This window comes from Eulemur rufifrons, chromosome 14 (assembly GCF_041146395.1).
Source record: "Eulemur rufifrons isolate Redbay chromosome 14, OSU_ERuf_1, whole genome shotgun sequence".
Lineage (NCBI taxonomy): Eukaryota > Metazoa > Chordata > Mammalia > Primates > Lemuridae > Eulemur > Eulemur rufifrons.
Window position 1 is genome coordinate 20248258 of NC_090996.1, and position 23048 is coordinate 20271305.

Sequence of the window (23048 nt, forward strand, 5' to 3'; positions counted from 1 at the left end):
GTTTACCTTCGATGACATTTTCTTTGTATATGGTGGCCAATTTAAAGATGAGTTAAGCTCTTGAGATGAATTACTATTCCACATTCCAATCTCTACATCCTCTTCCTCTTCCCAGCCAGTGGGGCGATTTCCAGGCAATGGCATATCATCACCACACCAGCCATCTTGCATAGATTTTGGCCCTGATTGTGGATTTGTGACACAAAGAGAAACATACTTTGAAATAAAACAATTCTTTTGGGAGGACAAGTACACATTAAAAAGCAGGGAGGGGGGACCTAAAAACAAAAAATAAAAAACAGCACACTTTTATTTCCCTTCCCAAGTTTGCATACTAGGAATGTACGTTTTATACTGAGTTAAAAGTGTCTTTTAAAAAGTCAATAAAACTTCTCCATGCCTTTACAAATCAGGGCTCCTAAATATGGACAATGGTGGCATTCTTGTTCATACCCACTTAACAACCTGCATAGTGACACACCAGACAAAGACGACGGATGAAATTTCAAAAGATCAATTTTGATATATATATTTCAAGCAGAGTGCCAAAGAGCATTCAAAGTCATAAGCAGAAAGCATCATATCTCCACACATGGCCTTTGGGATTCCTATAGGTTATCTTGTACACACTCTATGGAATAATGACAATCTTAACCTGAATCTCTGGGTCCTTTCTGAACTATGCTAATTTTCTGTATAATTTTCAGGGAATCATCTTGAGAGTCTGGATACATGTCTCTGTGGCTATACTATTCAGTCTCTCAGGTTGGATGGCATGAATGTTGCAGGGCTATTTCTAGAAAATCTAATTTGGAAAAACATAATTTAGACTTAGTGAAATACATGCAAATTAATTGTTGCGGTTCTAAGAAATATGAGAAAAGAGGAAAATTCAGAAAGATAAAAGAGAAAACCGTTTATAAATTCAAAGAGCCAAATACTAAATATCATCTAGTATATCATATGGCTACATTATCAATAACATAGAAACCTTATCCAATTATTTAATTATAGTCAACGGATCACCTGCAGCTACAAAAGAGCTACCAGGGATTCTCAATAACTTACCAGATTTGCTTAATGCTTGTGGACCAACAGAGCTGGAGCCCCACGTGGATGTGTTGGATGCCGCAGCAATGGGTTCCCCCCAGCTGGGACCACTGTCTATGGGTTTACCCCATGCTGAAGTACCATTATCCACAGTTGTGGCTGGAGTAGAAGGCTCCCCCCAGGGCTCACCCCAGCCTTTAGAAAGTGTGGGAAAAGAAGTCATCAGCATAGATGGTAAGGAGGTACAGTAGAATAAGGGATAATAAAGAATACCTAGTGAACCAAGGATGAAGAACTTCATGTTCATGTACTGAATACTGATACTGTGACAGGCAAAAAGATGGGATCTGCTTCATGTAAAGAAGATAAAACATTTCCCATTAACATAATAACAACATGGGAAGAATTTTTTTTTAACCTCTCCTTTCATAATTGCCCTCTGTGCCTAGAGTTGATTCTTGAATAAGTATGGCAAATCATCCTCCCCTGAGGATTTGAATTTAATTCCTGGAAAAGTCAAGTCATTCTGAACTAAACCTAGTGTGCTGAAGCAGGTGATGAAGCTGGAGAATAGTGTGTGAATAACATTTGTACCAAAAGTGTAACCTTTCCACATCACTGTACTGGATAAACAATAACTACAAGGCCAATTATGAGTAAACAGCCTACTTTTATACATACTGGATAACGCTTATTTAAAAATCTGAAGTATTAGGTTGAGGTTGTCCAAAGCAAAGAAAATCAAAGCCATAAACATATTTTGTTTAAAAGAACTAAAGCAAACAGGCTTCCACTTAGATACATACTGGCCTCTTCCTAGAATCAAACCTAAATTAATACAATAAACTATACTCAGACTAAAAAAAATTAGGTGATGAAAAGTTAGTTCATGAAAGCACTCCTATCTCTATGTCCAATGAGACTATTATTCAATAAAACTTTTATTAACAAAGACAATGCATGCCAATCACGCTTAATAGAAACAGTGGGACCAGGATAGTTTGCAGAGATAGGAATTCATTCGTTGTCAGAGAGGAAAGTGAGAATATACTAGAAAAGTACTGTCAAATGTTTTCAGTACACACATACACAGTGTATCTAAGTAAACCTGAATTTCTTGTCTACTTAAAAAATCTCTTGTAAAGCCAAATATAGTACCCCTAATGTTTAGAGTATACTGTACTTACTTGTTTTATTTGTGGGGATATTTTAGTCAAATAATAAAACCAAAAAGTTAAAGCTTAACTTGCAAAAACTCAGAGAAGCGCACAGCATGCTTACTTGTCCCCCCTTTCCCAATTCTGCCATCTATTGCATTCCTAATACAGAATGGAGTATGTAGGATTCACAATACTGCCAAAGGCAGAGCTCTGTCCCCTGATGGTAAAAATTGCCCTTATTTTTCCTCAGCTTCTTCTGGAGTAGAGTAAAAGGGGCCTTTGTGTGCATATCCAAATACTTTATTAAACAAATCTTATAATAACAGTAAGTTGAAACAAGCTTGCTTTCAAAATATTAAGCATTTTACAAAACCACTGGACTCCATAAAATAAGAACTTACCAGATCCACTGCTTGCCTCTTTGTTTGAGATGGCACTTGCAGATGGTAGCAGCTGATGTACCTGTGCTTGCTGGTCTGAACGGCTGCTGCCATTTGGGACATTTTTGTTCCACATGTTCACATTTTTGTAGTTGTATTTGCTTGGATCTCCCCAAGCTGAAGTTCCATCATCAATCTCCATTTTGCGACGTATAGATTCTGGGGATGGTTCCTCCCAGCCTGTGGGTTCTTCTTCTTTTGTTGGGGCTGGTATAGGTCCCCCCAGCCAGCCTGTACCAGGAGGTTTGCCAGTAGCTGGCGGGATTCCCCAAGATCCAACAATGTCCTGTTGCTTGTTCCAGTCTGGAGAACTGACTGGCTTTGACGAATCTCCCCAACCTAGAGACTGATTAGACTTTGGAGGGTCTCCCCATCCCTGGGAAGGATTAGGTTTAGAAGATTCATCCCATCCTGATGAATTATTTGGATTTATGTTATTTCCCCAAGTAAAAGAACTAGTCTTACCAAGTTCGTTCCAACCAGAAACAGACCTGTCACTGTCACTACCTCCTGAGCTGGATTTCTTATTGGCCTCACCCCAATGGTTACTCCTTGAAGTTTCTCCCCAGTTATCACTGGCAGAAACAGACCAACCTTGGCTTGACTTTTGTCCATCACCCCATCCCTGTTTGTTCTTTTGCGAATCATTCCATGCAGACTTCTCTTCTTTGCAATTGCCCCACTGATTGCTCTTGATCATTCCTGTAGCAGCAGAATCATCTTCCCACCCCCCCTGGCAGTTTGAGCCTTTGGAATCTCCCCACCTCAGAGTAGGTTTGGGATCGCCCCACCCCGATACAGATGAGGTATCATTACTATTAGGGCTAGTCTTATCTATACATGCCCCTGAGTTAAAAGTCTGTGTTGCAGAGCTTCCCCAGGCCTCTGTTCCATTGTCAGTCTTTCGTTCCCCTCTAGGTGATGTTTCAGTATCCCAGGCAGTATTCTGCTTAATAGGAGTCTGTCCCCAACCAGAGTTGGATAGGACACGTGGATCTAAGTCAGTTCTGTTTACAATGCTTTGGAGTAATGTGTGCTGATCCATTTTTCTTCTGTCTCTACTCTGACTTTCCCCAGCTACTTTTTCCTCAAGGCGTCCAGTGCTTTCTGTACTACCATCACTCTCCACTGTACCTCCTGTTTTGGCCCACACACTGTTTTGCTCATTTGTCTGAGATGTGGCAGAACCCTGATCCTCTTCCTCAGTAGATTTCCATCCGTTTGTAAACTTCTTACCATTGCCATTTGCACTGTCATTGGAATGCTGATTGCTAGGCAGTTTGTTCCACTCAACGCTGGGTATATTAGTGCCAGTGTTTTGTGCAGGGGTTCCCCATCCTCTTCGACTTCCTCCAGAATTCGCACCATTTCCACTTCCCCATGACGTGCTCTGGGAATTCGCTGCCCCAGACTCCCACACACCTCCTCCTTTATTTGTGTTAACTTGGAAGTTAGTGCCCATAGGCCCATTTACACCAGGCTGCATTAGAGTTGCATTCACAGTGTCACCATTAGCTTGGCCGTTAGGGCCTGAACATTTGTCTCCAGAGTAGTTAGAACCATAGGCACCCCATGTAGTACCGTAAGAGCCTCCACTTTTTGACTCTCCATTGCTAAGATGAGAAAGGGAAGTGCCATTCATAACTGATGGAGCCTGTATCTGAGGATGATTCATTGTGCTCACACGCCAGGCCCCCGTATTACTACTAGGCAGTTCATTATTCTGTACGGAACCGGAGTTTGGTAAACTAGAGGTCATAAAGTTAGTAGTGTTATTTGGTCCAGTCATTTCAGTGGTAATATTTTGAGGTTGACCACTGAATGAAACCTTCTGTGTACCACTTACTTCAGATTCACAAGTTTCCTGAAGGCTTCCCCAGGTACCATGGGTAGAAGAACCACTCACTTTAGAGTTAATACTCTGATTGTTAGGCATCTGGCCTATGGTACTGCACTGAATATTGATGCCAGAACTGCCACTCCCTACAGGCCCTTTTAGGGCAAGTCCATTGTTCTCTAATACTGGCCAGGCACCATGGTTGCTAGCTGAATTCAAAGTGCTTGGATTTAACCCTCCATTTGATGAAGAACTTACAGTGCCCCAAGCATTCATTCTATTGTTGCTACTTTCGGGTTTGCTTTCAGGAGCATCCACAGAGACCTGACATGTGCTTATTATGGCCCCATGGGAAAAACCCCATGGCCCAGTACTATTTCCATGGCCCACATTATTGCTGCTGCTACCAACTACAAACTTGTTTTGAGAACCAAGTCCAGTGCTATTCCGAAGGCCATCTTTTTCACCACCTGTGCTCCCTGAAGCCATGATAGTGATGTTTCTCTCTGATTCAGAACTGGAAGCAGAATCAGCATCCATACATTCTGAAGCCAACTCTGGATCACTGCCAGGGACTGAGGGCCATGCTTCTTTTTCAGACAAGTCACTTACAACAGCATTCTTACAGTTTGTGCTAGAATCACTCGTAGAAGACACAGGTCCCCGCTGGGAATTTTCATAATGGGATCCTGAAATATTGTGGTTTATATCTAGAATAAAGGAGAAGTACAACTATTTATAAAGTGTTAGTCAATTTCAAAACAACAATAAATAACCTAAAAAAAATACATATATGTGGCTCCTTAACTTTAACAAGACATGATACTTAACATACAAGACATGATACTGGACAGTATGGTTACAGGGGCATTGGTTATCTTCCAGCCACCAACTTTCCATAACCAATAATTCCACAAAGGCAGAGAATTTTGCTGCTTTGTTCACTGATCTTATCATAAGATCCTACAGGAGTGCCTAGAACATAACAGTCCCTCAATAAATATTTTCTGAATGAACAAACTATTAACATGTCAGTAAGTAAAAGAATTTTGGAGTCAAGAAAGACTGGTAGGTAGTGATCTATTAGGATAATGGAGCAACCAGGCTCAGAAGATTGGTATGAGAAAGAGAGAGCTGAGACGCAGATGGGTAAGGGTAAGTGAATAGCCCAAACTTGATGAAATGTATTAGGAATACATTAGGAATCTTTTCCCAACCTCCATTTTCTAGTATAGTTTTTCCATACAACTGTTTTGGGTATTATAAAATGTTAAGAATTCCAATGTCTTTTCCATTATACTTCCATTTCATTAGTATCCATATTCAACCTGAAATACTATATCCAGGTGAGAATATTTTTAGTTCAACTCCCCCTCACAAAATTTTATTTATGTTCATAGCCATGTTTATAAGAAACAACAGAAAAATAATGGTTAGTTGATATGCTGCAGATCACAGAACTGTGATGATCAAAAAATCACCTGCTGACACTGGAGACCATTACTGACCAATCAGACAATCCTATAGTCTTAGACTTACTGTTATATATTATTATCTAGTTATTTTACCATAGGTAGGGCAGTTCTAATGCTCTGATAGTTCCCCAGATTATTTACTGTAATTTAAGGATCTGGTGGGTAGAATTTCCTCAGATAATAATCTGCATAAGATATTTGCATGTAGATTGTTTTGAGGGAGTTGCTTATATTGTAGCACTCTATTTGAGTAGGAATCAGAATCATGTGTTGTGCTGCTAAACACACACTCAAGTCATGTCCCAGACCTAATGAGCCAACCTCCACGAGCTGTAGGCCTAGGAAATAAATGAAAGTCACTTGTAGGATGATTTGCTAATATGGGAAATCAGATTCAGTTTGCATCATTTTTTTCTGAAGCAAAATCATGACAAAGCAAAAGATGATGAGCTGGAAAGAGTGGCAGGAAAAGTGACTAGAGAGAGAGCAGAAATGTATACATAATTCACCAAATAATACATTTTAAAGTTCCACAGGTGAATCTAATTTCCACTCTGTTTAAAAATCATTTCTTTATGCTGACAAAATGCATCATGTTTCAGTACCCATGAGGAAGATTTGTCATGAAATAAAGGGTAAAAGTTAGTCTCACTGGGTAAAAACAAATCAACATGCCAACACCTAACACTGGCACCAGCACCATCAGTGACACCAACAAATGTCTGGCTTTCAGTGCTGGGGATCACGACCTTGATACACACTTTGATCACTGAATCCTTTGAACAATCCTAGACCATGGGGATTACCTTCACTTGCAGATAAGGAAATCAAGGTTCAGAGGTTAACTTATGGAAAATCAAGTGAGAAAGGCAGGATTCATCAGAATCCTTCATAAAGCAAGGTGGCCAAGGACATGGCTGGGACTCTAGAGACACCTAGATTCCAGTATGCACTCTGTATGATCAAACCTGTAAAACGAGAATAGAAATAGTACTTGTTAACTGTACTATCATATATAAAGCATTTAGCTCAGTGCTGGCTGCAAGTAAGTGCTCTATAAGGGGCAGTTTGACGTAGTGATTAAAAGCACAGACTCTGGAGCCAGACTGCTTAGTTTTAAGAGATGGTCCACCATTTACTAGCTGTGTGACCACAGGTAAGATCCTCAATCTCTCTGTGCCTTAGTTTCCACATCTGTAAAGTAGGAAAAACAGTACTAATCTCACACAATTGTTGTGAAAATTAAATGACTAATAAATAAAAGTGCTTCAAACCATATCTGATCCAGATTAGGTGCTTAATAAATGAAGGCCATTGTTATCATTAATTAATGCACGCTAATGATTATCATCATTCTTCAGTCCTCTCTCCAAACCATGTTTTTCATTCCACCATGTCTCCCTCATGAAGCAGAAAATGAGAAATCATACCTTGCTTACTTAAAATCTTCACTTAGATATTGCATCCAACAGATGCTTCCTCCCAAAGCGGGATAAGAACTGCTTCTGTACCAGTTTTGCTCATCTTTAAGTATTCTAAAACGTATAATTTATCTATTAGTCCTCCCTGTACACATCAAATCCAAAACATCACCAAGTTGCAAATCCATACTTTTTTTTCCAAATCTAACACAGTTCAGCCATCACCGTCCTCTCCTGGACTTTCACAAAAGTATTTATGCTGCCATTATTTGCCTATATGTGTGAATGTGTGTGTGTGTTGCTACTTCCATAAGGCAGGAGTAAGAAAATAAGACTGGACATCTCAAACAAAACTACCCAGATGGAAAATAAAGGGATTGAGGCAGAATCAGAATGTAACAGCAAAACACCAGAAACACTCCCATAATGACAAGAAAAAGACAGGAATATTTGTCATCACCACTACTATCTGATCCTATGCTGGAAGTACTAACTGATGAAACAAGACCCAAAAATAAGAGGTAAAGATAATGGAATAGAGACAAAAAGAGCTAACATGTAAAAAACAATAGTTTTACTATACACCAGGAATAATCAATGAGAAAATGTGAAAGAAAAATGATCCTAACCACTAACAGCCATAAAACAACATGAAATAAACCTAATAAAATTAAAGTCTTTTAAGAATTTTAAATTTTATTTAAATTTTATTGCAAGCCATAGAAGGCAACTTATAAGTATACAAACTTGTTCCTGGATAGGAAGATGTAACAAGAGTCTATAGTATGATTAGAAGTTATTTCAAAATTCTACAAAACAAATGGAAGAATAATCACTAAAGAAGAGGAGTTTACGAAGGAGAGAATCTGCATTACCATGCAAGTTAAGCAGCACTGCGCTGGCAGAATATATAAGCACTTAGATTGAACAGAAGTAGTAACCCAGAAACAGATCCAAGTATGTGTCAAAGATAATATATCAAGGGTTAGTATTTTAAACCAGTGGGGAAAAGGAATATTCAACACTCAGAAAATATTTTTAAAATGAGACAATATATCAAAAATAATTCCAAATGATTAAAGCATTAAAAGTAAAAGCTGAAACCATGAAGTTAGCAGTGAATAAGAGTTTTTAACATCTACATGACAGATCTGACTACTTATGTTTAAAAAAGTGAAACATTTTAATGTCAGAATACATCAAAAAGCAAAGCAAAAAAGCAAACACCAGAATACATTCTGCAAATGGGTTCTACCACCTTTAATTTTAATGAAAGGTGTTTTCAGATTCTGATCATGACCTGGTTTGGAGGTGGTGGTAGTCTAAGTTTGTCTTTCGCTCTATCTTCCTATGTATTTTAAGAAAATAAAGAGAGGTGCCATCAGTAATTACTAGCTCAAACCTCTTTTGAATCTGGAAGCCACTTGACCAAAACCTAAATTAAACCGTTTCAAAAACTGGGTTACCAAGGGTGAGTTACGAGGCACTTTTGGTTATAAAGAAGGCTGCAGTTTAGAAAGAAAAATTAAAAGGTGTTCGGAGCGGGTGGTGACAGACAACACTATAACTGGAAGAGTGAAAAGAACAGGACTACTCAGGAATCACAACTAAAATGTTTCAGAGTCAGAGACTGTTCCAGAGTGGGAAGAAGCCAAATAGTACATTTCCCTTATAGACCAGGAGTACAAAATCCATTGTTTTAATTTATTTAGAGGATAAATACATAAGATCATTAAATATAAGATTATCACTTAGATTTTCTAGGAAATAGTGAGAAACAGTAAGAATGAAAATCCCTGCACTAGTAGGAAGAAAGGGGGCAGTTGAGTTTTACTGAATATAATGCAACATACAAACTCTTAGACACCACAGAGATGTAGGCAAACAGATTTGGAAGCTTTCAGGTTACTTAGAAACATCTGAAATCCAAAATATCATTAGCATCCTACTCTCACACAAAATTCCCATAGGAGAATTGGGGGCAGCTATAGTACCACAACTCAACAAGAACATAATAGTGCATTATAGAACATCTATTCAAAATGATCAAAGAGATTAGGTGTGGGTCGAGCAAAGACTCATGATAATTCAAGTGATTTATAAAGAAATCACCTAATTTATTCAGGAAGACTTTATATCCATGGAAACTCATACATTCTTCTTATAAAACATATAGCATGTAAACAAACAAAACAGGTAAATATTTGCTTTTTGCCTTGAAGACTTTCAATTTTGCCAGAAGGCAGAGAGCTTCAAAAGTAAATGATACTTAGGTTTTATGGTGTTTCCAAGGAGTATGAGATGGTACCACTGAGAATATGAGAGAACCTTAGATGTACAATTTCGAATAGCTCTTAAGTATGAAAGTTCAAAATGTCTCTTTCAGTTGTTATAGCCTTTGGTCCAGGGATTGGCAAACTTCTTCTGTAGAGGTTCTGTTAATAAATATTTTAGGTTTTGCAGGCCAGATGGTCTGTGGCAACTACTTAACTCTGCCATCATAGCTTGAAAGCAGCCACAGACAATACGTAAATGAATGGGCACGGCAGTCTCCAATAAAGCTGAACTAAAATAGGTCCCAAGCCAATCTCTGTTCTAGATTAAAGAAGACAAAAGCAATACCACAACCAAATGCAAGGCATGGATTGTGACTGGCTTCCGGTTTGAGACAGGGTGAAGCTGATAGGGAGTCAGCTACAGAAGACATTCTTGGAGATGTTGGTCTAGACCAGAGGGTGAACATCTCAGCCAGGGCAAGTGATGGCAACAGTAAGTAAGGAGAGACAGGGGAACACACAGATAAATTCTGGAGCTAAAATCAGTAGGGCATGGTAAACCCAGTGGCCTGTGAGACATGAAGGTGAGGAAAGAATAAAGCATGATTTCAAGGTTTCTACACAGGTGACTAAGTGAATGGGAGTACCAACCTTTTGAACAAAAGGACCCAGAAGGAGGAAGAGGGATGGGGGAAAAAGGAATGAGTTCAAGTTTGGATATACTGCATTTGAGGGGCCCAACAACAGCTAAAGACATCCAGAAAACATGCACCTAAAATGTGGGGAGATCTGAAATAAAACCTTGGGAGAGAATAAAACCTGAGAGCTTGTCAAAGAAAAACTATGCAAATCACAAAAGAGGAGCACAGAGGCATGAGGAAAACAAGGGATATATAGTGGCATAGAGGGCAAGGAATGAAAGAGATTTAAGAGAGAAGAAATAATCAACAGTAAAAAATGTAGGTATATCTACTAAGATAAAAATGAAAAAGACTTTTTTTTTTAAACCACAATTGGGGGGTGGAAGTGGGAAAATCTGGATTTGACATTCAGGAGATCAGTGACTTTAGTAGTAGAGCTATTTTAGTCCCGTGAGCAGAAGCCAGATTATGGAGAACTGACATAATATATTAGAGATTATAAGTTTAGACTATTCCTTCAAGAACTCTGGAAAATAGGGAAGAAGAGAAATTCTGTAATAGCCTCAAGATACGGGGGTTTAAAGGAATTTTTTTTTAAGGATAGCAGAGACTTGAGTATGTTTATAGACCAAGGGGGAAGTGCAAGTTGGGAGTAAGAAGTAAAAGTTATAAAATAGCAAGGATGTAAACTGCATTGAAAAAAACAAAAACAAAAACAAAAACAAAACACCAATGTAAGAGCACAGGTGCTTAAACTGTATTTTAATTTTTAAACATCTTCAGAAACTTTAATGCTAACATTTTTGCTTAAAACATCCCAGTTCTTGGTCATTCACCATTATACCTCAAATGTCCTTTGTTTCTTTGGGGGGGAAAAAAAAAAAGAAATATTTCTAACATAGGAAAGGCTATAAAGAGTAACATAAAAAATACCCATATGCCCCCACCACCTTAAGAAATACATTACTAATATAGCACGAAAAAACTCCTGTGTACCCTCTTCTCTGATTCCATCTCCTTTCTTCCCCAGTGGGTATCCCAACACTAATCGCTGTTCTTTTGCATGCTTTATACTTTATATGAATGGGCTGGGCATGGTGGCTCACACCTGTAATCCCAGCACTTTGGGAAGCTGAGGTGGGAGGATTGCTTGAGGTCAAGAGCATGAGATCAGTTTGGGCAACACTGCGAGACGTCATCTCTACAAAAAATTTAAAAATTAGGTGGGCACTGTGGCATGTGCCTGTAGTCGCAGCTACTTGGGAGGCTGAGACGGGAAGATTGCTTGAGCCCAGGAATTCGAAGTCGTAGTTAGCTACGACTGCGCCATTGCACTCTAGCCTCAGCAACAAAGTGAGACCCTGTCTGGGGGGTGGGAAGTGAATGTGTATATGTACAATATAAATGGTATCATACTGTGAACAAAAAAAAAATACATTCTTGTGGCAACCAGTAGAAATATGAACACAAACTATACAAGATGTTGTTAAACTGTTAATATTCTTTTGCTTAGAGGTGATGATGGTATTGTGGTTGTACAGGAAGCAATCCTTATTTTTAGGATAATTACCTGTGGATGTATTAAAAGTAAAGTGTCATGATGTTTACAACTTGCTTTTAATTGGTTCAGCAATAGTAAACATGTGCACATGTGTGCATTTATTGTATTAATATACATGAGAAAGAGGCACAGACACAGAAAGGTGTGTGTGAAGTCAAGATGGGACAATGTTAACTGTTGGATCTGGGTGGGGGGTATTCAAGTGTTCACTATTCTCATCTGTTTAACTTTTCTGCATGGATCATATCAGTTGGATAATAAAAAGTAGGACAGAACACTTTTGCCCATAAGAACAATGTTGCTGCCAGCCCTGTTGAGCATACTTGTCTGCCCAAATCCTTCATTACATGGCCTATGAACCCCCCAAATTCAAGGGTTATTTGGGCAGCAGCAAGGCCTGACCTCTTAGGGCTCTAGAAGTCAACTGAAAAAAAGAGATGTTAATTCTCATTTAAAACCATCAATAAGTATTTGAGGCACAGCCAAAAACTCGAAGCCCAGGGCTAGCCTGCAGCATTGTCTGACCAGCACAGGGTTTTAAAAAAAAAAAAAAAAAAAATTAGAATATAAAGGTATTTAGGAAAGATACAAAATCAATACAGTTACCATGGGTAACATCACTCCTTTTCATCACTTACTTCATATACCATCTGCTAGTCCCTGAAGGCATTTAGTTTGTGGCTTCTGATTTAGAAAAAACCTAATCTCATCTAGGTAATTTCCCTACTCTCTGAATGAGAAATGTATTATTGTATATGAAGACAGGGAGGCATATCCAGTACTTTTTTACCATGAAAGCTGTTAAGTGAATTTCTATGTATCACATTAAATGCCACATCTACTCCATTAACTATTTCTGTTCAAAAAAGCCAAATAAAAATAGACAAAAATAAAAAGAGTTCAGATTATGCTCCCACAATGCTGAACTACATGGAGTCCACAACAAACAATTTTCATGTTTCTGGGCCACTGATCATGCTGTTTATATTGTCTAATATATTGTTCTTCATTGACCAGTAGGCTACTTTCTAATTTGTAAGCTAAAGATGATACTATCCAATCTGTAAAGTAAGTATTAAAAGAGTTAATACACGGCTAGTCACTATATCATTACTGTTAGTAACTCCTTGGCAGCTGAACAGACCTAACTTCTCTAAGAAGCCTTCTGACTTCACTGACTCCCAATGGTCTATTTTATGGCTAAAGTTCCTATTGCCATTCATAATAGCACCCACAAAGAAATATGTAAAATATGCTGGTAAGTGGGATTCACAAATGTTTTTAAAAAGACAAAAGTACAAATCTGGTTCTTCTTCAGAATGCTTTGTCTTCATCATCTGCATTCTCTAGTTGTTTGGGGATTTAATTCCAGAACTCAGGTTGCTAAACCTGCCTGACTTCGATCTTAACCTCCACATTAATGTAGTCCACCCTTGTAAAGTTCTTTGAGAAATAGGCAGGATGTTTTTCCTTCTCAGCCTCTTTTGAAGACTTCATATCACTTTGCTTAGTTCACAGTAAGTACTCAAACATTTGTTGTTTAACCTCTCCCAAGGTTTTGAACCACATACTTTATTATGCTGATGATCAATACATCTGCTTCCAACCTGACTTCCCAGATGACCTTCAAATTACTAATTACCTATACTTGGCATTAGATGTAATATGTCTAAACCAAACTCTTCTTGAAGAGTACAAGTCTTTCTATACAAGTCTTCCCCCTCTGTTAAGGGGAAGATAGTTTATTCAGCATCTAAACATTAGGCACTAAGCTAATTACTTTAACATGTCATATAATTAAGTCCTCAAAGTAACCTTACAGGGTTGGGTACTATTGTCTACACTTTACAGATTAGAAAAGAGAGTCAGATGAGTTGAGTTATTTGACCAAGCTCACACAGGTAATAAGTGGCTAGGAAAGTAGGAAGTAAGTATTAACTCAGGATGATAACTTAAATTTGTATCCTTTCCAATAACAATGTGCTGCTCTAAGTACCTATGCTAGAAAACTCACAGTTGTGTCCTCTTCCTCCTTACCTATCACATCCAGCATGTTGCCAAAGCACAGCATGGTGGTTATGAGCATAGCTTTGGAGTCAGACAGATCTTGATGTGAGTCCAGGATCTGCTACTTATTAGCTGTGAAATACCATAATATATTATAATGTACAGAGTAGTTCTTGCTATATATAAGAGAGTATAGAGTAAAAAGTGATTAACTCTATCTGAGACAGTTAGGAAAGGCTGCTCAGACAAACAGAGCAATTAAGTAACCTACCCAAGGTCACGCACGCTGGGATATGGTGGAGCTGGGACTTAAAAACCAGGTCCATTTGGCTCTAGAGATGCCTTTCTTCATCAGTATGCTATACTGCCTCTATCCATGTTTTTGTGTATGGGAACCTTGATCCCCCTCAACTCTACCATCTAATTCTCTATCTGGCTTGTGGTAAAGCTTTAAAATGGCTGGATAAATGGCCGGACAGATCAACCAACTATTAAAACCTATTAAAACATGCTGAAACAAACTGGACCTTGAGAAAACCTGTAATCACATACTATTTTCTGCTTTACAATCATTATAGAGCTGAGAAAAGCCATTCTAAGGCAAGTAATTGAATACATTTGCTGTTTCAATATAATTTTCATGACTGTCAGTCTTTTTATGGCATGCAGTAACTGAATGATCTTGGGCAAGTTATTTAATGTCTTGGTGCCTCAGTTTCCTCTACTGAAAAGTGGAGATAAGAACTACATCTCACAGGGTTGTTGAAGACTAAATGCAGTAATATGTGTAACTGCTTAGCACATGCCTTGGGGGGAAGTACTCAATTTTAGCTATAGTCTTATAGTCAATTTTAGCTTTAAGCTCCTTATTAATACGGATAAAACCTAAAGGGAGAGTGAGTGGTGGAAATAATCATTTTTAAAGCAGTATGGGCAGGTAACTTAAAGGAAATATTTTAAAATTCCCCATTCATAACTCCCTGTACAGAATATAATAAAGCCCAGATACTGATGAATACAAATACATCATCAAAAGCTATGAATTTATAAACTTGCTATACTGCTAATGATGATAAAGTTTGAGTCTGTAAGAAATGCCTTCTCTCACCTGACTGGTTTTTGCTGTTCTGCACCTCTCCGTTATTTTGTGGCTGTTGATTTGTTAAAGCACTGCTTTCTGACTGGCTGTTTAACACTTTAACAGCAGATCCCAGGTTTGCTGCTATGACAGGAAAATGCTGACCCCTCTTTAGAAGCTGTTTGTGTTCCTGGTGGCGAAATCGTGGAGGTACTTCACGAGGATACCGAGGCAAAGCCTGTGGCGGCTGCGGCTGCGGCTGTTGCTGCTGCTGTTGTTGCTGCTGCTGCTGCTGCTGCTGTTGCTGTTGCTGCTGCTGCTGCTGCTGCTGCTGATTGTTGGCTGTAGCTCGCTTGGCATTATTATTAGTGCTGGTTGCTGTGGAAGTGCCGTTATTAGAGTTGGCAGGCTGAGGCTGGCTTACACTGGGCTTTATCTGTTCTGGCACTAATCCCAACAAAAGAAAAGGGGTGGAAAAGATTAGCCAGTAAAGTGTACCTCCATAGTAAGCCATCTAAATTCAAAGGCACTAAGAAAAATAATCCTAGAGAAACAGAAGCTTTAAGCGTTCAGGGATCTCCTCAGTCATGGACTCAGGCTTTCTTAGAATCACTGCCAAGAGTCAAATTTCACTTCTGTTAACTACCTATCTAATAAGGGCATAAAGACCCTTAGCCAGGGTGACAACTCATGCTCGCCATCTCTCTTACCATATTATGCTCTGATCAGAGAACAAGCATTCATTACATAACCATGAAACCCACAATGACTAAAAAAACAAATGGGGCAAATCAATTTTTTGGTAGTCCCACAAGAATCCTCAATTCCCTGATAACTATTCTTATTTGGCCTCCTTTTTAATATGTTTGGTCCGTATATTTTAATCTCTGGAAGACAATACAAGAACAAGGGTAGAAAATATCCTGCCGGTTTCCTTACAAAAAAGCAAAGTTAACAATGGTTTTCATTGTTAAAATGTAAAGTCTGAATCAGACAAGACAAACTCAGAATATAGAAATAAATACAAAGATAAAAGAATTAAAGTTATGAGATTAACCAACATTAGAGAATTTGGATACTCTATCTTAAGCAAATATGAAAAATAAATCAGAAACTGTAAATAGTGAATTTTTGGACTTCTATAAGAAACGAAGTAAATAAACTGATGGAAATACTTTAAACCAATGAAAATATACTCAAACTCCAAAACTACGAAGAGACAGCATGGAATATACATGAGCTTTTCGTGCCAGATAGACCCAGGTTTCGATCCCAGTTCTACTTTTACTAAGCTTTGTGTCTTTGGGCAAGTTGCATAAACCTGACTGATGTGCTATCCCCTCAGTAAAGCAGGGATAATATCTATACTTCCCAGGGCTATCCTAAGGTTCAATGTGTTAATGCTTATAAAGCACAGAACATACGGCTATTCTTTAATAATTGGCACAATACCAGATAATATTTTTGTAGTAGTTTAATGTTTCTGTGAAATTTTGATATATTTTTACAGACAGATACCACTGTCAGATAAGGGAAGTGAAACCCCTCCATGTTACTGGTGAGGACACTCACAGAAAACTCTGTTCAAGGGTTAGGAGCTCCAGTCCTGGAATTAAAACAGCCCCAAGCACTCCCATCTGGGTTATCTCTGTATCTTTCTCCTCTATAATTTTGCCTCCCAGATAATTTAATGCTCTTTAAAGTAGGGACAGTCTTGGTCAAGTGCCCAGCATACTGTGAACCCCTCAGTAAACAGAAGCTATTATTGTGGCCTAAATAAGATAAATATTTATGAAATGCCTACAATGTATATGATGCTCTGATTAAAGCTGTGGTCACCTGTATTGTTTATAACAGTCGCCCAACTTCCTCTTCCACTCTCTCGGCTCCAGAGCCTCCCTTCAGTTAACAATCTAGCCTCCCTATTGTCTTTCTTCTCTGAACATCTGGTGGAGTTAGTCTATATCAGTCACACTAATATGTTTATTTTTTTTACTTATTTTTTTCAATATGATTTCAATTTTTCCAAAGTAATACAAGCAAATTATAGTACAGGAGAAATTATAGCAAAAAATTACAAACATTCTATCTGTTGCTTGGAATCCTTTCCCTTCTTCTTGACACTAACAAGCCTCTTATTGATAATCTGGGTAAAGTGCTTTCTGGGCCTAATTACTTTATATATGAAAATTTTGTCTCCCAGACAATTTAATGCTCCCAATATGTAGCAATAATGTATATTCCTTTGGGTGCTGCACACAGTAATAAACAAATATTAGCTATTAAAAACATTTTGTGAGGACAATATGGCATTAGAATATTCTAAAGTATCTCCAAAACCAAAGGAAGATAAAGTACGGTAGACCCACCGTATCTGTGGGTTCCTCATCCAAAAATTCAACCATCCACAGATCAAAAATATTAAAAAAAATAACAATACAACAATAAAAACAATACAACTATTTATAAGCATTTATACTATATTAGATATAAATAATCTAGAGATGATTTAAAGTATACAGGAAGCTGTGCATGGGCTATGTGCAAATACTACACTATTTTATACAAGGGATTTGAACATCCACAGATTTTGGTATTCCTGGGGAGTCCTGGAACTAATTCCCTGCAGATATGGAGGTACGACTATATATGAAACTATGAAATTATAGGGAACATAAAAGCTCTAACTTGGCTTTTACATGTTTAGTACTGGACTTAGCATGGTTATTTATTTGCCACTTTATTATTAAAAAAATTAAACGTTCTAAAAAAATAACATTGTGACAATTTTATACTCAAGCAAGGTGTTATTTATGTGAGAAAGCATAGGAAAATGCTCTTTTTATAGTTAAGAGACTTGAAGATAGCCTACATGCAAACACCGTGAATGACCTACATGAAGACATGTATAAGAACCCTAACACTAAATCAGAAGTGACCAGAGTTTAGAAGCAATACCTACATTTGTCACCCACTAATCCCACCCCTACCTCAAACCCCGATAACTGATGCGCTACTTCTCATTAGTATAAAAAACTATGTGGAAAACAAGGCTGAGATAGGTACTCTTTTCTGGGGCCAGAAAACTTCACTAAAACCAGTAAAGACATTAAGACAATGTAACAATTGATTACAAAATTAAACTAAATAATCTAAAGTAGAATCTCAGATATAAAATAGGATATACCTACCCTGAGCAAGAGCAAGACCCTATCTCTACTAAAAATAGAAGAAAATTAGCCAAGCGTTGTGGCACACGCCTGTAGTCCCAGCTACTCAGGAGGCTGAGGCCGGAGGATCACTTAAGCCCAGGAGTTTGAGGTTGCAGTGGGCTACGATGATGCCACTGCATTCTACACAGGGCAACAGAGCAAGACTCTGTCTCAAAAAACAGGCGGGGTGGGGTGGGGTGGGTACATGTTAGCGACGCATGACTAAAGGAGATGCTAACAGTAGGTGTAGGTAGGGGGGTCAGGGGTTGCTGGGTAATACATAAATACTGAATAATTTTGGCTATTGTATATGTGTAGTCAAAAATTTAAGTTACATATGTCAGTTGGCACCCAAACCATTAAAAGGCAGAAAAAATGAAAATTAGAAAACTTGATCCATTTAACAGACACAGAAAATGGAATTTTAAAAAAATCCAAAATTCTGCTTAACACAAAATAAGATGCTAAATATAAGCCCCAAAATATCTGTAACACAATAAATGTGAATGGGTTAAATTCACTTGTTAAAAGATAAAGCTTCTTAAACTGGGTAAAAAGAAACAAAATTAAGAAATATACTTTGCAAAAAGCGCTCATGAAAACAATGCAGGAAAATTGAAAGAAAAAGTATAAACATATACCAAGAAATGCTAAGAAAATTTAAATGAAAACAATATTACCAACAAAGGAAAATTCAAATAGAAAAAAACCATAAAAGATAAGAGAAATTTCATATTGATAATAAAAGAAATAACTAAAAAGATACAAGCAGTTCAGAACTTTTATATACCAAACCTCACAGTATCAAAACACATAAAACAAACGGAGAGAGAAAAAGAAAAAAATAAGAAAAAGCAAAACCATGTACCTTGAAAACATCTTTTTGACAAGTACCCATGAAACAGTCATAAGAAGTTAACACACACATTCACACACCATACAGCACTAAAGAAAACATTAATAAATTCCAAAGACTATAAATAATACAGAGGATATTTCTAGATTACAATATGTCACTAGAAATGACAAAACTAGCAAATAAAAAACTACTTTAAATAAATTTCAAGTTGAGGAGGAAATAAATACCAAACTACAGGGTTGTCAAGAAAATAGTGAAAAGGCTGTGTTTAAGAGATAAACTAGTGCTCAAAGAAAAATTGATAGTCTCATTTTTTTTCCTCCCACCCTCCATAGTCTTATTTCCAACAAACAAGAAAGGACATAAAGTATGCAACTCAAGAAGGCTTAAAAAAAAACCCAAAAAACCTAAAGTAAGTAGAAAAAAGGAATTAGTACAAACAAAAGTAGAAATCAATGACTTTAAAATCCAACCAATAAATCCAAGGCATAGTTCTATGAAAAAGACTACTAGTTAGCATATTTTTTAAAAGATGAAAATAAAAAATAAGAAATGACTTTCTAAAATCAAGATACTTCTTTATAGTCAACCCTATAAATAATAGTTGGAAAAGCTGGAAGAGGTAACAATTTAACACTAGCCACAGAAGAGGCAAGAAATCAGAATAGATTATTTAGCATAGAAGAAACAAGGAAATTTATGAACTTACCCATCAGGGCTACATAGTTTCATTGATCAATACTACCATACTTTATCTTTTTTACTACTGTACCATTAAGAAACATGTATCTCTAAGCTTAATGACATTTAAATTGTTGCAGAGCATAGTAAAAGATGGAAGACAAACATAACACTGTTACCAGTAAGTCAGTCAAAATTTTAGTAATCCCAAACAGTGAGAACAAAAAGAGATAAATTGTACTAGGAATAAAAAAGGAAGGCATAACTTCAAATATAGATTCTGAAAAGACAAAAAATACTATGTACCATTTATACCAATAAAACCTAAACCTGAGCTAAACGGAAAACAATGATACATAACAGAGGTTGGCAAGCTCTTTCTGTAAAGGATGAGAGATGGATATATTAGGCTTTGCAGACCATATAGTCTCTACCACAACTACTCACTTTGCCACAGTAGTACAAAAGCAGCCATTGACAACAAGTTAATGAATGAATGGATGTGACTATGTTACAATAAAATTTCATATACAAAACCAGGCCTGATTTGGCTTGCAGGCTGTAGTTTTCCAGCCTCTACTCTATAAAATATAATTTACCAAAATAGGCTCATAGAAGTAGAAGGTCCTATAGTATAGTAACAGAAAACCTTGCAAAGTTCTTCTAAGATTGATCTCTCTTAAAAGCCCCAGGCAAAAAATTAAAATTAAAAAATACGGGGCACTGTGTCAGGTCCCTACTACTAGGGAGGCTGAGGTGGGAGGATCACAAGTCTGGGAGTTCAAGGTCAGCCTGGCCAACCTAGCAAGAACCCATTTCTAAAAAAATAATATAAAAACTAAAAAGCACCAGATCCAGATGACTTTGGGAGAGGAGAAATGGAGTAGGGAGGAAGCCTCAAGAAACATGTAATATTAATCTTATATAAACTGTTCCAGAACAAAGAAGGGCAGGTTGAAAAGACTGGCTGGATTCAAGTTTCAGCTCTGAAACTTACTAGCTGTATGACCATGGGCAAGGTACTTAACCACACTGTGCCTCCACTGTAAAATAGTGGCCTCATCTGTAAAACAGGGATAAGTATTAACACTGACACCACATAGGGTTGTTGTGAAGCTTTAATATGATACTGAATGCAAAGAACTAAGATTCTCTAGGTACTATTCTAGTACCTAGCACATGGTTAATGCTCAATAAATGTCAGTGATTACTATTATCATCTGGGTAAAAGGAGGAAAAAAGGATGACTCCCAGGTTTCTGGCCTGAAATCTGGGTAGACAGTGGTACTATTTACCAAGATATGAAATAGAAGACAAAAATTAATTTTGGGAAGTATGTGAGAGAGAATGAGTTTAGTTTTGGATACCATTAGGTTTGTTGTTAGTAAAGGACAGCATTTTCCAACATTATGGTCTCAAGACTCCTTTAAACTTTTAAAAATAGAGAACGCCAAATGGTTTTGTTTATATAGGTTATATGTATGTATAGTTACCATATTATAAATTTAAGGAGAAAATTTTTAAACATTAATTCATGTAAAAATAAACCCACTGCATATTAACATAAATATACTTTTTGAAAAATAACTGTATTTTCCAAAATAAAATCAACAAGAAGCATGGCATTGTTCTACATTTTTACAAATCTCTTTTAATATGTGGCTTAACAGAAAGCAGATGGATTCTCACATATGCTTCTGCTCCAGTTTGTTACGGTATTTCACATTATGTTGTCTCTGGAAAACTCTAGTATATACTCATGAGAGAATAAGAGTGAAAAAGGCAAATAAAGTCTTCCTGTTATTATGAAAATAGTTCTGACCTTGTGGATCTCATGAAAGAGTTTTAGGGAGCCTATCCTTAGATCAACTTTGAGAACCTTTGTTACAAGATATTCGTGCATGGAATGCAATTGAGTATATGGTTCTGGAGTTCAAAACAGTCTGCACTAAAAATATGGACTTAGGATTCAATATACAGGTGGAAAAAGAAGTTATTAGATTTGTAGAATGAGAAGAAATGGCAAGAGCTAAAGAGTGGGTTTAAGCAGCAGGCAGAGGAAGGGAAGTAAAAGCAAGAACGAGTCCTAACTGCCAGAGCAATAGGAGGGAAACTGTTCATTTCAATGAATGGCCTAACTATCTAGTTACTCCAGCAGGAGTATCTTCCCCAGTTTCTCCCTATCTCTATTTAGTCAGTCAGCAGGCCCAACAGATTACCTCCTTGATAAAATTCAAATGCATCCTTGTGTTTCCAATGCCATAATGTGATTTAGGCCCTCATCAATTTATTCTTACAAAAACCTCCTACTGGGTCTCCTGGACTCCAGTCTTGACACCTGACCCACCTACTTTCACACCTCCCCAAATCTTATCATCTACCTGCTCAAGTTATCTGTATCTTAAAATCACTTTCAGAATTAATCTAAACTCCTTGGTATGGCCCCTCTCTACCATTTTCCCAGGTGCATATCCTGCTACATCCATATTCATTTCATTCTCTTTATTTTATTTTATTTTTATTTTTTTGAGACAGAGTCTCGCTCTGTCGCCCGGGCTAGAGAGCTGTGGCGTCAGCATAGCTCACAGCAACCTCAAACTCCTGGGCTCAAGCAATCCTCCTGCCTCAGCATCCCGAGTAGCGGGGACTACAGGCATGTGCCACCATGCCCGGCTAATTTTTTCTAGATATATTTTTAGTTGTCTAGCTAATTTCTATATATACATATACATATATATATATATATATATATATATATTTTTTTTTTTTGGTAGAGACAGGGTCTCACTCTTGCTCAGGCTGGTCTCGAACTCCTGAGCTCAAACGATCCACCCGCCTCACCCTCCCAGAGTGCTAGGATTACAGGTGTGAGCCACTGTGCCCGGCCTCATTTCATTCTCTTTTATCAATACACCAAACACTTACAATTCCTAAAAGGGTATCACGCTCTTTCTTTTGCTCAAAATGCCTAAATACCTTTCTTGCAAATCTTTCTGTTCATCTTGCCTAGGAAACAACTAATCAACAACTCTCCCAGATTGAGCTGATCCCAAAAGCATTTTATGACAACCAATGTTCCCTCCTCCATTCTGGTAAAACTCTTCAAATCACTTGTGTTGCAGTCAATGTGCTCTTTAAAGTGCTGGGTTCTTATTTCTCCTTCACTTTATCACTGGCATCCCCTATACCAAACACAACAAATGCTCAAGAACTGTTGGTTGAATGAACAATTCAAGAACTGTCAGCATATACAAAATGACTGAACCTACAGAACAATATAGAACAATACTGAGGATTAAACATTGTGGAATATCAACATTCAAGAGGTCGAATAATCAAGAACCAGTAAA

At 37.5% G+C, this 23048-nt stretch overlaps 1 protein-coding gene across 5 annotated transcripts in view; it reads right to left on the reverse strand.

Moving 5' to 3' along the window:
* Positions 1–23048, reverse strand: part of TNRC6A (trinucleotide repeat containing adaptor 6A) — a 162342-nt gene that overhangs the window by 27532 nt on the left and 111762 nt on the right. For 4 of the 5 annotated variants that reach the window (XM_069486797.1, XM_069486798.1, XM_069486796.1 and 1 more), the window contains exons 5-8: positions 14977–15393; positions 2612–5197; positions 1069–1245; positions 7–182 (exon numbers count right to left, since the gene is read on the reverse strand). In XM_069486797.1, coding sequence (XP_069342898.1) covers positions 7–182; positions 1069–1245; positions 2612–5197; positions 14977–15393 — 3356 coding nt within the window. The remainder of the gene's footprint in view (positions 1–6; positions 183–1068; positions 1246–2611; positions 5198–14976; positions 15394–23048) is intronic. The other variant, XM_069486799.1, reaches the window with a different exon arrangement.